This window comes from Aedes albopictus, chromosome 3 (assembly GCF_035046485.1).
Source record: "Aedes albopictus strain Foshan chromosome 3, AalbF5, whole genome shotgun sequence".
NCBI classification, from domain to species: domain Eukaryota; kingdom Metazoa; phylum Arthropoda; class Insecta; order Diptera; family Culicidae; genus Aedes; species Aedes albopictus.
This window is the reverse complement of record NC_085138.1, coordinates 373998681-374015871: the sequence shown is the minus strand read 5'-3', so window position 1 is coordinate 374015871 and position 17191 is coordinate 373998681. Positions and strand designations below refer to the sequence as shown.

Below are 17191 nucleotides of genomic sequence, written 5' to 3'. Positions count from 1 at the left end.
ACCTTTAGATTGGCATTATCAATGTATTGATGCATTACATTTTTTCTTTACATTAGGGTGCATTAAAAGGTGATATACGATAATTCAATAATTCAACACTGCAAAAACTGTATAAATGCAATGTACAAACTAGCAAAGGTTGCTCTAACAATACAATTATAAAAGCTTGACTCTGATGGTAAACAAATTAAATCAAGAAAAGTTAACAACTTCATGGTCAACTATAGCGGTCTTCAACACTTCTGGTTCTAATCCCGACCAACTTAATCCTCGTTTGAACCACCGATCGACGACTTTCTTCAGAAAACCCTTTTTAGAGATGACCTTTTCTCTTTTCTGTTGACTGCTATCGCATGCCAATTATGATGGAAACCACAATTAGCATAATATTATGAGCATTGTACGAAAGGTTTTTTATTTTTCTTATATTGATTGAATATCTTCTATAGAATGCATTATGCATTTATCAGCGATTTATCAGAATGTGATTACGAATCCCTGTAATTACATATGCCATAGTCGTTTTGCCCTCTACTGAAATGGTTGAGGCAGAAGAACAGTTTTCTTCTAGTTAATGAAATATCGGCTGTTATCACAGCAGCAGAAACGGTCCACAGCACCAGCGCGAATGGAACTCATCAAGCGGTCTTCAACACTTCTGGTTCGACTCCCGACCTGGCAACAAAAAAAATGGTTAAAACATTCATGTGGGGGGCATTAGTACCGTCGATAACGAAACGGTGCTAAAAATAGATTTTTGTTTTGGTTTTTCGTGTTGCACGTATTAAGCATGTGCAAATGCAAATGTACAGCACATGCATTTATGTCACTTTAGCAATGGCTGTCAACGTGCAGCAATATGTGGCACTAATTTAATTTTAGTGGGGCCCTTTTCGACTTTAATATTGCTTCAATGAGGTATTTAAAGTAATGCAGCATTATTTACACAATTTTAAATATAAATATACGGCAAAATTGATGCACTTATATACGGCTTCGTGGTTACATGGGGAGTCAAAGTTATTGCACAAAATGTTCTTCGAAAAAGTTTTTAATCTGTCTAAATTTGCTTGTTAACGGACCATTGCTTGACAAAGGTCTGTGTATGTTTTATCTTGTCATTATAAAATCGCCCTAATTTGATGAAAAAAGGTGGTGCTAATATGTTTGTTAGATTGGCAACCTTGTTTAAAAATAATCGATGGTGCCAATGTGATTCCAATTCATTTTTTTAAGACAAAGTTTTAAACATTTTTATAATATTATCTTATCACTATTTGTTACGATAGAATAGTTTAAAAGTAAGCGGTGGTTATAAATAAAATTACTTGGCTGAAGAAATTGCAAATAAAATGATCTACTAGTGATTCTTGGCGGTTTAAAATTGTGCAAGGTAAGCAAATTCAGAAATGCTATTTCAGTAGGATTCACTTTGGCACGCGAAAAATTCGGCATTTGGGGGTTGATATTTCTTTTTCGATTTATTTTGCAAATGAAAATGTACGTATCTAACGTACATATTTCGTTAATTATTTGATAGAAAACAGTTTTATCCATTAGATTTATTTTTTTCATATCCGTTAAACCTGTGAAATAATGAAAATTATGAATTTCATTCACAGAGTGCCGGGAATAGGTCCAAGTGCCGAAGTAGTTCAATACCCTAACCCGATGTCAGTGGGAGCTTTCGAATCCTAGGTTGGCGGTGATATTGGCTATGGTTGCTACGTTGCCTTTGGTAACATGTGTTATCGCGTTTGAAGCGCATTTGGGCACCGTTTGCATCTTGAACGCACACAGCAATAATTTTCAATTCTAGCAAGTGTGTTCCATACGACTGTGCTACCAGTGGCGTATTTACTAAAGCAATGCTTAGCTCGAGGCTTAGCTTATAATTAATTAGGTACCACTGGAACTTGCAACCGGTTATTAATTACCGTAAGTAATTACCCCTTCCATGTGTAGAGGCGTGAGCGGCACGGCACTGGATTTCTTTCCTTTCGTAATTCCGACACTAGCAAAATCCATTAATTGTTCAATTATATTTACACTCTTTACACTCCTAGACTACTCTTAAATTGTAACTGTGCGACTTCGCACCACAGACACCTGACCGGACGGACGAACACCCGACCGACGAACAACACCACACCAAAACGCACGCGGGCTCCGCGGACAGACAGAATGGACACCACAACAATACAACAACGCCCCGGCGTCAATCGCGGGCCTTTTAACTTGCCGTCGCAAGAACTCATTCTCCCGATCTGAAAAGAAATAAGAGAAATGAGAAAAGCCAAAACGGGCGTCGTCCACTCTGGCTTCATTAGTTCGGCCGCGTGACTGAGACCTTGTTGGGGTTCAGTCAGCGCTGCCGGGCGACAAACAAAAATTAAAAGAAAAACATTTCTCCGGCATTGGAGCGAGAACGTTATATCACCAGGTCAACCAGCAACAAGCAGTAAGCATTCTCTCTGCTTGCATCGCTTGTTTCTTGGTTAACCGGCGTTGGTCTATAAACATGACCGTGAAATCCACATGTGATGTAATCCACTAATTGCGTGGAGCACCATGAGGAAATAAAGGGTCTTTCTTAGATCAATGGTGATCATTGATCTTTAGATTTATTCGATACAGGGAGGGAAATGCTTCCTTCGGTCGGCAGGACCGCTACACATGTATGGTATACTTTGGTGAGTCCTTTGATAATTAATAAAAAAACAAGCATTTTATCTAAAGTTTATTCCAAGGTTTGTTCTTTCTGTTTTCAGAAAAATCAATAACTTCATGAACATAGCCAAATGTTGTGAATATTGACCAAGGGGAACTAGATCTCCGACGTCGTATCGAAATGTCCGTAACATCACAGACGAATTTATACAGACGTAAGAGCACAAACGAAGATACAGACGGAGCAGTAATCGTTTTTTTCGGTACCACTTTTATTTTCACCCTTTGGTAAGCCCCTCTCGCTTTGTGTAATCAGCGCGCATTGCTGGACCCCTTGAACGGGCGAAATTAGCGAACTGTCAAGCGACTTGTCAACAACTTGTTTACTAATAAACATTAAAAGTTCTGCGTGCTTTGTCCCCAGCCACACCAAGTCGGTCGGGGGAGAATTCCGGAACACCGGGAATTTGAGTGTAGGAGACAGTTGCGCCAAAAAAAAAATTGCCGGAAAGAGGAACCAGTTGACGAAATCCAGTTTATAATGCGCAAACGCATTTTGGTGATGGACGATGATGAACTAGATGGAGATGGAAAGCAAAAACCAGGTCACCAGGTGAGGAATGGTACACCATCGAAGGAGCTGTCTTCGTTTAAGTGCGTCGTAAAAAGGATACGGCTACAAAGTCGCCGGTACAAAAGAAAGTTTAGGTGAAAGCAACAGATAGTGCAGAGACAAAGCAGGATTTGAGCGAAGATAACGAGGATTCGTGTGCTTCCATTCTAGACGAGCCAACGGATTGGGTTTATCGAAGGTTGGACTTCCTGGAGTACCCAAAAGCATAACCTTCTATGTTCCGGAATTGTTCCTGACGCTGACTGGTAAGTTTTGCAGCCTTATTTTGCCTATCTTGATTAAGATTGTTCGTTTTTTTGTAGGCCATGCGTCGGTGGGAACTGAAGTGCCGTCACACACATTGCATGCTGATTGGATGCCCTTGTGGGATTGGCTCAATTCGGGTTTCTAGAGCAGACGTACGAGCGGATGGCCATTTTGCTGATGGAAAAAGGAGTCAAGTTGGCTCACGTCGAGTGAACCGAAACGCTGAACATATGAAAGAAAAAAATAGAAACAATTTCAAAAATGACAAGCGTGAAGCGTCAGATGATAAGCCAGGATTCTCTCATGGGAACGTAGAGGTTTTTGGCGAGGAAGTACACGGAAGCCACATTTATTGCCCAAATTTTATAGTATAGGCTGGCTGATACGAAGCGTGCCAATCAGGGAGGTTAGCGATCGACCAGTTTGTACAATCCAGAAGATGATATAAATATATGAACCATGGTATAAAATGGTAAAAGTTGAATGAGCCATAATTGATACCTGATAAGAAAGAAATCCTTTTAGGGTCTCAGAGACAACTCCATACAAGCCATCACATTGCGATTTGAAAGGACGTGGCGAACCTAATAAGAACGATTATTACACCTGTTGAACCACTCCAGACGTTGTCGGTAGTGGCAAACTGTAAAAATCTGGGAGGACGTAATAAACCTCATTTGATCGCATCTTCTGAAATATCTCCAGAAGTTTTTGTTAAATATGAACATTATAAGTTGCAATATTTTTTCTTGCATCGCGATACTATTTGAGAGAACGTGTTGAACCTTATTGGGGCAAGTCTTTTTTAGACCTCTAGAGCAACTCAAGAAGTTTTTGTTTAAAGTGAACTGTTTCAGAAGTAAACATATGTCTTGCATCACCATGCAATTTGGAAAGACCAAATGAAACTTATTAGATTTCATCCTTAACCTGTGGAATAACTCCAGGAGTTTTTGCAAGAATCAAGCAGCTGAAACTCGAGTTAAAAAGTAACATTTTTTTTTGCAACACCATTAGGACGTGGTGAACCTTATTTTAGATCAAATCTTCTTGAAATTCTGTAATTCATGAAAAAAAAATGATATCACCATGCAATTTGGGAGGACTTGATGAACCAACAAATATGTCTAAACTTTTGAGACAAATTTATGTTTTTGGTTAAGGTGGTCAGTATCAAAGACTGGTAATTTTTGCATCACTATGCAATTTGGGAGGACTTGGTGAACCAACAAATCTGTCTAAATCTCTGCAACAAATTTAGATATATTTGGTTAAGGTGGTCAGAATCAAATTTTTGCATCACTATGCAATTTGGGAGGACTTGGTGAACCAACAAATCTGTCTAAACCTCTGCAACAAATTTAGATATATTTGGTTAAGGTGGTCAGTATCAAATTTTTGCATCACTATGCAATTTGGGAGGATTTGGTGAACCAATAAATCTGTCTAAATCTCTGCTACAAATTTAGATATTTTTGGTAAAGGTGAACATTATCAAAGACTGATAATTTTTGCATCACTATGCAATTTGGGAGGACTTGGTGAACCAACAAACCTGTCTAAACCTCTGCAACAAATTTAGATATTTTTGGTAAAGGTGAACAGTATCAAAGACCGGTCATTTTTGCATCACTATGCAATTTAGGAGGACTTGATGAACCAATAAATCTGTCTAAATCTCTGCAAAAAATTTAGATATTTTTGGTAAAGGTGAACAGTATCAAAAACCGGTCATTTTTGCATCACTATGCAATTTGGGAGGACTTAGTGAACCTAGCTTGAACAATGCTTCTTTAAGTAGAGCATGTCACCATGCATTTCAGAAGGACTTGGTGAACCTAGCCTGAACAAAGCTTCTTTGAGTGGAGCATGATGATTTGCATCACCATGCATTTTAGGAGGACTTGGTGAACCTAGCTTGAACAAAGCTTTTTTAAGTAGAGCATGATGTCTTGCATCACCATGCATTTTAGGAGGACTTGGTGAACCTAGCCTGGACAAAGCTTCTTTGAGTGAAGCATGATGTCTTGCATCACCATGCATTTTAGGAGGACTTGGTGAACCTAGCTTGAACAAAGCTTCTTTAAGTAGAGCATGATGTCTTGCATCACCATGCTTTTTAGGAGGACTTGGTGAACCTATCCTGAACAAAGCTTCTTTGAGTGAAGCATGATGTCTTGAATCACCATGCATTTTAGGAGGACTTGGTGAACCTAGCTTGAACAAATCTTCTTTAAGTAGAGCATGTCACCATGCATTTCAGAAGGACTTGGTGAACCTATCCTGAACAAAGCTTCTTTGAGTGGAGCATGATGATTTGCATCACCATGCATTTTAGGAGGACTTGGTGAACCTAGCTTGAACAAAGCTTCTTTAAGTAGAGCATGATGTCTTGTATCACCATGCATTTTAGGAGGACTTGGTGAACCTATCCTGAACAAAGCTTCTTTGAGTGAAGCATGATGTCTTGCATCACCATGCATTTTAGGAGGACTTGGTGAACCTATCCTGAACAAAGCTTCTTTGAGTGAAGCATGATGTCTTGAATCACCATGCATTTTAGGAGGACTTGGTGAACCTAGCTTGAACAAAGCTTCTTGAAGTAGAGCATGTCACCATGCATTTCAGGAGGACTTGGTGAACCTATCCTGAACAAAGCTTCTTTGAGTGAAGCATGATGTCTTGCATCACCATGCATTTTAGGAGGACTTGGTGAACCTAGCCTGAACAAAGCTTCTTTGAGTGAAGCATGATGTCTTGCATCACCATGCATTTTAGGAGGACTTGGTGAACCTAGCTTGAACAAAGCTTCTTTAAGTAGAGCATGTCACCATGCATTTCAGGAGGACTTGGTGAACCTAGCCTGAACAAAGCTTCTTTGAGTGAAGCATAATGTCTTGCATCACCATGCATTTTAGGAGGACTTGGTGAACCTAGCTTGAACAAAGCTTCTTTAAGTAGAGCATGATGATTTGCATCACCATGCATTTTAGGAGGACTTGGTGAACCTATCCTGAACAAAGCTTCTTTGAGTGGAGCATGATGAATTGCATCACCATGCATTTTAGGAGGACTTGGTGAACCTATCCTGAACAAAGCTTCTTTGAGTGAAGCATGATGTCTTGCATCACCATGCATTTTAGGAGGACTTGGTGAACCTAGCTTGAACAAAGCTTCTTGAAGTAGAGCATGTCACCATGCATTTCAGGAGGACTTGGTGAACCTATCCTGAACAAAGCTTCTTTGAGTGAAGCATGATGTCTTGCATCACCATGCATTTTAGGAGGACTTGGTGAACCTAGCTTGAACAAAGCTTCTTTAAGTAGAGCATGATGTCTTGCATCACCATGCATTTTAGGAGGACTTGGTGAACCTAGCCTGAACAAAGCTTCTTTGAGTGAAGCATGATGTCTTGCATCACCATGCATTTTAGGAGGACTTGGTGAACCTAGCTTGAACAAAGCTTCTTTAAGTAGAGCATGTCACCGTGCATTTCAGGAGGACTTGGTGAACCTAGCCTGAACAAAGCTTCTTTGAGTGAAGCATAATGTCTTGCATCACCATGCATTTTAGGAGGACTTGGTGAACCTAGCTTGAACAAAGCTTCTTTAAGTAGAGCATGATGATTTGCATCACCATGCATTTTAGGAGGACTTGGTGAACCTATCCTGAACAAAGCTTCTTTGAGTGGAGCATGATGAATTGCATCACCATGCATTTTAGGAGGACTTGGTGAACCTATCCTGAACAAAGCTTCTTTGAGTGAAGCATGATGTCTTGCATCACCATGCATTTTAGGAGGACTTGGTGAACCTAGCTTGAACAAAGCTTCTTGAAGTAGAGCATGTCACCATGCATTTCAGGAGGACTTGGTGAACCTATCCTGAACAAAGCTTCTTTGAGTGAAGCATGATGTCTTGCATCACCATGCATTTTAGGAGGACTTGGTGAACCTAGCCTGAACAAAGCTTCTTTGAGTGAAGCATGATGTCTTGCATCACCATGCATTTTAGGAGGACTTGGTGAACCTAGCTTGAACAAAGCTTCTTTAAGTAGAGCATGATGTCTTGCATCACCATGCATTTTAGGAGGACTTGGTGAACCTATCCTGAACAAAGCTTCTTTGAGTGAAGCATGATGTCTTGCATCACCATGCATTTTAGGAGGACTTGGTGAACCTAGCTTGAACAAAGCTTCTTGAAGTAGAGCATGTCACCATGCATTTCAGGAGGACTTGGTGAACCTATCCTGAACAAAGCTTCTTTGAGTGAAGCATGATGTCTTGCATCACCATGCATTTTAGGAGGACTTGGTGAACCTAGCCTGAACAAAGCTTCTTTGAGTGAAGCATGATGTCTTGCATCACCATGCATTTTAGGAGGACTTGGTGAACCTAGCTTGAACAAAGCTTCTTTAAGTAGAGCATGATGTCTTGCATCACCATGCATTTTAGGAGGACTTGGTGAACCTAGCCTGAACAAAGCTTCTTTGAGTGAAGCATGATGTCTTGCATCACCATGCATTTTAGGAGGACTTGGTGAACCTAGCTTGAACAAAGCTTCTTTGAGTGAAGCATGATGTCTTGCATCACCATGCATTTTAGGAGGACTTGGTGAACCTAGCTTGAACAAAGCTTCTTTAAGTAGAGCATGTCACCGTGCATTTCAGGAGGACTTGGTGAACCTAGCCTGAACAAAGCTTCTTTGAGTGAAGCATAATGTCTTGCATCACCATGCATTTTAGGAGGACTTGGTGAACCTAGCTTGAACAAAGCTGCTTTAAGTAGAGCATGATGATTTGCATCACCATGCATTTTAGGAGGACTTGGTGAACCTATCCTGAACAAAGCTTCTTTGAGTGGAGCATGATGAATTGCATCACCATGCATTTTAGGAGGACTTGGTGAACCTATCCTGAACAAAGCTTCTTTGAGTGAAGCATGATGTCTTGCATCACCATGCATTTTAGGAGGACTTGGTGAACCTAGCTTGAACAAAGCTTCTTGAAGTAGAGCATGTCACCATGCATTTCAGGAGGACTTGGTGAACCTAGCCTGAACAAAGCTTCTTTGAGTGGAGCATGATGATTTGCATCACCATGCATTTTAGGAGGACTTGTTGAACCTAGCTTGAACAAAGCTTCTTTAAGTAGAGCGTGATGTCTTGCATCACCATGCTATTTGGGAGGAAGTGGTGAACCTTCTGAGTCAAATAAAAATCTAGTGGAAGACTCAGGGTGGCCACTCAAAGCGGAAAATAAAATTCCCGAGTTTTTCCCGGTTTTCCCGATAGCTTTTTGAATTTTTTCCGATTCTTAAATAGAATAATTAACAGTAAAAATTAAACGTAACTTACTAAGAAAAATTTAAGAGAATTAATATTGAATATTTTCAAATCCTTGCATTTAACATAGTATTCATATGAACTTGAAAATAAGTTATGTGTTGTTTGTCTCGTATCCGATGATGGGCATTTAAATTACGACATCTTCATTAAACATTTCTTGTATTCATAGATGACCAACTAGTACAAATTATGCAGTTGTTTAAGCAAATAAAAATAAAAAAGATAATCCTGAGGGGGTCGAAATTCTCAGTATGATTTACGAACTTCTTATTAGTGGATTTCTTAGTAATATTCCAGAACTCTTTGGAAAAATTCTTGCTAAGTTTGTTTGGGAAACTAATAGGCAATAACAGAATGCCCAAAAAAAAAACATTCTGGATGAACTTCTGGTGGAATATCTCGAAAGATTACTCGTGAAAGAACTTTGGAAACGACTTCTTGGGAAATCCTCAATGTAGTATTTTTGATGGTAATTTTTAAGATATTTTAATAGAAAACCAGTGGCGAACTTCATGGTACCGTAAATGGCTACTGCAGAAAGTCAGGCAGGTAACTTAGGCTGGAATCGTAAATTTTAGGAGAAATTTGAAAGATCAAACAAATTTTAGATTTTGTCTGATACTCGTCTAGCATTCAGTTATTTCATCAACGATTGCAATATGAAGCTCTCGGAGATTTAATTACTGATCACATTTTCAGATGTGTCAAGCATTTCTCCAGGAATTCCTGAAATATTAGTTTTTGAGAAAATATTTCCCAAAAAATGTACCGTATGCGTGATAATGTTTGCACCACCGTCAAATAAAATTCCAGTTTGACTTGTGAAGACAATGTATTGGTTTTATTTGCAGGCATTTAAGCTATTACTCATATCCTAGTAGGCTGTGAATAAAAAGTGTTGATTTTCTTAGTTTTACACTTGCATAATGACTAAGTGGCAACCTAGCTCGTGATTTGTCCACGCGCAAATGTCGAAAAGTATCCGTGGTAGTGTCAAAGTCAAGATTAACAATTTTTGAATTTATTTTTTTATTTTGATATTGCGTAATGGTGTAGACATTGGCACACAAACAAAAGTTATAATAACTATTGATTCTGGAATTTGGTACGGATCGAAAGTTTTTCGGAAATCGAAAAAAACGGAGGTTGCGTTCGGGCAAATTCAAGACTTTCTTATATGGCGCTACTCGTAGCTCCTGGATGCTATTGGTAATAATGTAAGTTTTTTTTTCTATGGTCGAAGGATCATAAAGGCCACCGTAATTTTCCTTTTCGATATGCCATGCCGTTAAGTCGCTGATTTCGCGTTTCTTTGCCATTTTTCTCATTGAGCGCATATAATTCACCCAAATCTTATTTTTGGTGGCAGCGATAGCTTTCTCAATCCATGTTAACCTTGAACGACCAGTGGACACCTTTGGGAATAGTTGCGCTTGCTTTTTTTCGGTCTAAGACTGTTTTACGGTTCTCCTGAACACTCCTGAAATGTATTTTTTAACATTTGCGCGTAGACAAGTCCCGACTACCGCTGCTACCCCTACATGGTGCAAATTTTAAACTTAAGAAATCGGATTTTTTTTACCCGCAACCTACTGTGATATGAGTTAGAGCTTACGTACATGCAATAAAAACCAAGACATTGTGTGTACAGGTGATATGGGTACCTTATTTGTACGATGGTGCAAACATTATCACGCATACGGTAGAGGCAGATTCATTATTTGGTAATTATTTATTTCCAACTATACAATTATATTGCTCCAGATGCTTTTGAATACTCACTGGAACTCCCGCGAGAATTTCAATTGGTAGTTCAACTAGAAACTACGAATACTCAAAATTCTCGAGAATTTGCTAAACCAGGAGTTTTACCAGGGACTTCTGCTGAAGCTTCGCCAAAAAGGGATTTTCCCGATACCTTACTTCATGAAAAACAACAGAAATCTTTCAAACAAAATATTTATTAGAAATACTTTTATGAGCTACAATAGGCGTGCTTTGAGAAATTCCATCAGATACTAAAAATCCCTTCAAATATTCTTCCAATTGTTTTTTACTAACTATTTTTAAATTGTAAAAATGTTTTCGCCACAATTGCTCATCCAGAATTTCATAATTTTTAATTTTAATTTATTCTTTGGGCAATTCATTCATTCATTCTAAATTTTATCAGCATCCTATCCAAAATTCTCAACGACTTTTCGCTCAAAGGACAAAGACTATATCAAATATTCCCCTAGAGATTGTACAAGGATAATTTTTCAGAAAGAAGTTATATTTTTTGTTATGTTTTATAACACTTTTATTGGACGCTTGATGTTTTCAGAAACATGTACATCCTGAAATGCATAAGTGACATATAAATCTAAAAATATTTGAATGTTTCTCAACCAGTCTTTTCACCAGAATGTTCTTTAGAATATCTTTGAAATTGTTCAAATTGTGATGTTAGGTAACATCACAATGATTAATTTAAATTGTCATGACTCGACGACAAGATATTAATTTCCAAGGATGGTTTTACGCCAGTTCACCCACTATGTTATACAGGGTGTTAGGTTCCTGAGTGCAAAATTTTTAAAGGGTGATAGAGGACCATAAATGGTGAAAAAAATTGTTCTACGCATATGGTCAAATCTCAACCGTTACGTAGTTATTGAACATCCCATGTTTTTAAATCTTATTGCCTTAACTGGCTATAACTTGAAAATGGTCAAACTTTTTGCAATTTTTTTACCCTTATTCGAAAGACTATTGAATTTTCTATCAAATGGCATCTTTGTATCGATTGGTTTAGCTAAATAACTAAGTTTTCTAAAGAAAATAGCTCAAAAGTAGTGTGTTTTCATTTGTTTTTGTAAATTATCTTTGAAAAATGCGTAATAATTTGAAATTCTTTCTTAGGCAAAGTTGTGGCTCCTGTTTTACTCTACAATTCGTTCTTTGACATCAAACTTGTATCTCTTATCGTTTTCTTGCAATTTCGATTTAAACATCGCATTTTAGATCATAAATTTGCAACTGTCAAGATTATCACTCTTTTGCGCACTGTGCCGCACATTAAAATCGAAATTGTAAGAAAACGATAAGAGCTAGAAGTTTGGTCTCAAAGAACGAATTGTAGAGTAGAATAGGGGCCACAATTTTGCCTAAGAAAGAATTTTAATTTATTACGCATGTTTCAAAGATAATTGACAAAAACAAATCAAAACACACTATTTTGAGCTATTTTGCTCTAGAAAACTTAGTTATTTAACTAAACCAATTGATTCAAAGATGCCATTTGATGGAAAATTATGTAATCTTTCGAATAAGGGTAAAACAAATTGCGATAAGTTTGACCATTTCCAAGTTATAGCCAGTTAAAGCAATAAGAGTGAAAAACATGGGAAGTTCAATAACTACGTAACGGTTGAGATTTGACCATATGCGTAGAACATTTTTTTTCACCATTTATGGTCCTCTATCACCCTTTAAAAAGTTTGCACTCACGAACCTAACACCCTGTATAGTTCAACAGTTGTTGACTGCATTTCCCACAGATTCTCGTAGGGAATCGCGCTACTTGGGCGGTGGCTTCTATATTCGTCTGTTTTCCACTATAACTCAGTCAATCTTGAACCAATTGACACAATTCTTGGAATGCGGTGAGATAGGTATAGTATCTACCCGTGTACAAAATTTCAAGTCAATCGGTTCAAAATTGACCGAGTTATAGTGGAAAACAGACGAAAATAACAGACGAAGAAAACCACCGCCCAAGTAGCGCGATACCCTACTTACGCTTCTGGAGACTGTACAAATTTTAGAATTCTGGAAATTCCCGATGGCTAGCAACAATTCCCGAGGTTTTCCCGACTTTTTCCCGGTGATTTCGAATTCCCGAGCTTTTCCCGGTTTTCCCGAAATTCCCGACTGGATGGCCACCCTGAAGACTGTTTCAAGGACCACTGGAGTAACTCCATAAGTTTCAAGCGTTCTGCGTCGCATTCTGAGAAAACATGGTGACACTTCTTAGCAACAAATTCAGATCACTATTGTAGAACCCTTAGATGTATAGGTTGTCTTGTTCAGAATCCCGGAGACTTTTCGGATGGATTATAGAGACCACGGAAACGCCCCCACCCACCTAAGTATTTTTATTTAGATATATGTATTTACTATCACAAGGCATTGACATCGAATCGGCAAGGATCCTCCAGATAGGGCTGCTGGCAAACGATGGTCGACGGAAGTACCTAGAACGGGTTTAAAAATTAATTAACGTATAAACATGACGTCTTCTATAAGTGAAAACTTTGTGATAAACTAGAGGAAAACTAGTCCTTTTTTGAGAGGGAATTTCTGAGAATCTTAAGGGATGGTCAGGAATTATTTAAATATATTTCGTTATGGTACTGATCTGTAAATGATTTGGAATATTTTATATAGTTTCCACAATACATCCCAGAAAACTAGAAATTTCTGAGAATCCTTAGGGATTCTCAGGAATTATTTAAACATATTGCGTAATGCTACTAATCTCCGTTAATGATTTAGAATATTTTCTATAATTTCCACAATACGTCTAAGAAGACTGGGAATTTCTGAAAATTTTTAGGGATTCTCAGGAATTATTTAAAAATATTCCGTAATGCTACTGATATCTGTAAATGATATAGAATATTTTCTATAACTTCTACAATACATCCCAGAGGACAAGGAATATCTGAGAAGCTTTAGGAATTCTCAGGCATTATTTGAAAATATTCCGTAATCCTACTGGTCTCTGTAAATGATTAGAATATTTTGTATAGTTTCTAAAATGCATTCCAAAGAACTGGGAATTTCTGCGGATATTTAGGGATTCTCCGGAATTTTTTGAACATATTCCATAATGCTAGTGATCTCTGTAAATGATTTAGAATATTTCCTATAGTTTTTAGAACATCCCAGAAAACTGGGAATTTCTGAGAAGCTTTGGGAATTCTTAGGAATTATTTAATAATATTCCGTAATCCTACTTATCCATGTAAATGATTTAGAATATTTCCTATAGTTTCTGGAATACATCCCAGAAGACTGGGAATATCTAATTGGTTCTAGGTTTACTCTAATATTTTAAATTTAAATTCTAGATTGAGTTTAAATAAGAGCGAAAGTAACATGAGAGAGTTCTCTTCATCGACTTTCTCTTCTGCAAATTAAAGTGACAAGCTAGGTGCTGCGGATAGAAACGGTTTTATTTCTCAAGCTAGCCAACACACACCAACACACTCCCGTCACACAGCTTGTAAACACGCACGAGCATTCAATTTTCTTGCAAACACCTCTCTGAGCGCAGTTATCAAACATGCCGTCGCGACGCTGTTCGGAAATGGTAAACATGATCAATCCACCATTATTCCAATTTTGTTGTCGTGTTCAAAGTTTATTATTTTCCATTCGCGATGGAAATTTGGAAGGATAGTTGTTACAAAATTAGCTAAAATGGGCTCAAACAATGTTCATTCTTCTCCTCGCTTTCCGACGGATTGATAGCGGCAAATGTGACAACAGTTTTGATTATATCCGCAGCACCTAGATAACAATACTCTTCAATCAAGCATACAGGTACAACAAGGTTTAACATAACCTCTATCTTCAATGTTTGGCTCCCAATGTTTGGCTCCCGCTGAGAGAGCATATTGAGTCAGTCCGCGACACTCAGGTGACAAGATGCAAATTCAATCGAACTTTTTTACACTTAGACGCTAGATTGCATTGCAACCTAGCGATTTATGACCAAAAAGTTAAACAATACTTACATCTTGTCACTTTAATTTGAAGAAGAGAGAGTCGATGAAGAGAACTCTCTCATGTTACTTTCGCCCTTATTTAAACTCAATCTAGAATTACCTATACATATTCAGCCATTCCATAGAAAAACAATATAGTGCATCTCCGATTGTTGTGAAACTTGGTGGGCTTGAAGTTTAAAATCGCTAAACTGGTTCAAAAGTTACGATTTTTTGAAAATTTTTAGTTTTGAAAAACCTTAATTTTTTGGACCACCCTATATGAAAATTGGTCACCCTAATACGGGTCTAATTAAATAAAAAATACGGGTCTAATTATTTCCTAAGAACTACAAGCCCACCAAGTTTCACGACAATCGGAGATGCACTATATTGTTTTTCTATGGAATGACTGTATTTGAAAACTAAAATTGGTGTAATGACATAAGAAAAATAATAAGATATGCCAACACAATAATTAATATATAATTAATATATAATATAATAATTATTATGTATGCTGTAATCCTAATCATGTCGTTATCAAGAAGAGACGTCTAACAAAGTTCTTACTAATTTTTGTGCGTTGAAAATAAAATAAAATAAAATATTGTAAGCTATTTTGTAGCATATGCAGCCCCAAGGTAACGGAAGGCCGAAAGTAACTAAAGGCCGAATTACGAAAGACACATATTAACTCGATTTCTGTTTAGTTAAAAGACAATTCACACCGTCTTCAGCCACAGGCTGCACAGACTGAACACATTACTTACACTAGACAACGGACAAGACACAGAACACCCAGTGGCCCAGTGATGAATTTTTCGTTTGACGAAAAGTTTCCACCGACTGGAGCGGGAATCGAACCCACACTCCGAGGCTTACGATAGGCCTAAACGACTGCCGCCGCTATCCGCACGGCCACGAAGCCCACAAATGCTCTATTACTTAAAAAAATGTATATAAGGGTTGAGGAACTGAGGCGGCCGAAGTATCCGATATCCGATGCACCGCAATTGCATCGATTAGAATTCCAGCAAAACAGTAGTTTCAATAGTATGCTAGGTATAATGCGAACAGAAGTTGTTGTCTTTTTCAGGTCCGACGAGCGTTAGTTGAGACAATTATGCGCAGAACGGCAGTATAGTACATATAATTTATTCACAAACTAAAATTCACTAAAGGCATTTTGTATGAAAATCGATCATGCGTACTTTATCCTGTCCAGTACTGTATCTCACCATGTACAAAGGCGCTGTCATAAACTACGTAGACTCATTTTTGACAATTTCAGAAACCACCCCTCTCCCCCCTCGTACACTTTTGTTCATACCAAATTTTCGAAATGTGTATGGAGCCTAGACTTTGGCCAGACCACCATCCTCCCCCCATAAAAGTCTACGTAGTTTATGGGCAGGCCCAAATATATCATGTCAATTCGTACGAAATTGACTGGGCTATAGTGTAAAGTGCCAACAATAGGCCTCTTTGCCCAAATGATCTGGGGCTTTATGTGCCCCTAAACAAAATTTACTGAACCCCAAAGCCCCAAACTTACACCATCCTGCACATTCAGCATCTCCTTTCGCGATTGTCCCAATCTGACCACCAGTTTTGAACCGCCGCGTTGACATTGCTTAACTTTTCAGGAGTTCTAAATGTATGCCGAAGGGCTCCACTCTCACGACGGTTCCAGTCGGACATCACGACTGAAATCTGCTCAGGTAAGAGACGACAGACGATCTTGTTTGATCCACGAATTGGTAATCAGCTGGAGGAATGCTTAAGAAAAACCATCCAATATTGCTGCTTGTCTATAAAGTTGTATCAAACTTTGTAGGCGTCTTGTTCAGTTTTCATGTTATAAATGCTCTGCTGAATGACCGAATTGATCCACGACGGAGCGGCACTGTCCGCCACTCGCATGGCCACTCGGGGGGTTAGCCCCCCTGCTGCTTTTTACCAGACGTTTGACTCGATTCAGTTCAGACGGATGCTGCGCTATGCTCCGTGTGGTCCATAAAGTACGCGGTCAGTCCTACCAGTCGCCGATTTACTTCTTTATTAACAGCTCAAAGGGTTTTCAGCTGACAATTAACGTTTCTACAGCTTCCACAGTTGATCCTTGATCTGAATTGGGAAATGTTTGGATGAAATAAAAAGGATTGCAAATATCATTCTATAGAGGGTGACTAGTGAATTCGTGTGATTTCTCCTGGATTACTCTAAAGGATTATCAGACGAATTAAGGAATTATTTTAAAAATTCGCCTGGTACACTCACCATAATCCTGAGGCATTTCTCTTCCGGAGAATCGGTAAATAATATTCTTCGAACCGATCAGTATTCTTGTACCACAACCCTTGCAGCCTTGCAGGCTAATCGGCGAATCACCAACACGAGATCTTGGAATTTGTCCAGCACTAACCACTGATGTTTTACTTGGTGTGGGACGCCAGCAAAATTCAAAACTATTGAACTACTGAAATCGGCTATCCGTGTGCATCCGTTTATAAATTTAGCGCATTAGAACTTGGTAA

The 17191-nt window shown here is 38.4% G+C and overlaps 3 protein-coding genes across 10 annotated transcripts in view; 2 read left to right on the top strand and 1 right to left on the bottom strand.

Moving 5' to 3' along the window:
• Positions 1–17191, bottom strand: part of LOC109409852 (V-type proton ATPase subunit F) — a 421144-nt gene that overhangs the window by 139259 nt on the left and 264694 nt on the right. Inside the window, exon 1 of one of the 2 annotated variants that reach the window (XM_062855661.1) lies at positions 11355–11358. The exons of the other annotated variant lie outside the window; for it this stretch is intronic. The gene's annotated coding sequence lies outside the window, so the exon portion shown is untranslated. Of the gene's footprint in view, positions 1–11354; positions 11359–17191 lie in introns of those variants that run through there. 2 annotated transcript variants of the gene reach the window in all.
• Positions 1–17191, top strand: part of LOC109409848 (uncharacterized) — a 233093-nt gene that overhangs the window by 61487 nt on the left and 154415 nt on the right. The gene's annotated exons all lie outside the window — the stretch shown is intronic.
• On the top strand, positions 2899–3722 carry LOC109426140 (uncharacterized). The gene is made up of 3 exons (XM_019701573.3): positions 2899–3378; positions 3455–3549; positions 3607–3722. The coding sequence occupies exons 1-3, from the start codon at positions 3212–3214 to the stop codon at positions 3693–3695; spliced, it is 351 nt and encodes a 116-aa protein (XP_019557118.2). The 5' UTR covers positions 2899–3211; the 3' UTR covers positions 3696–3722.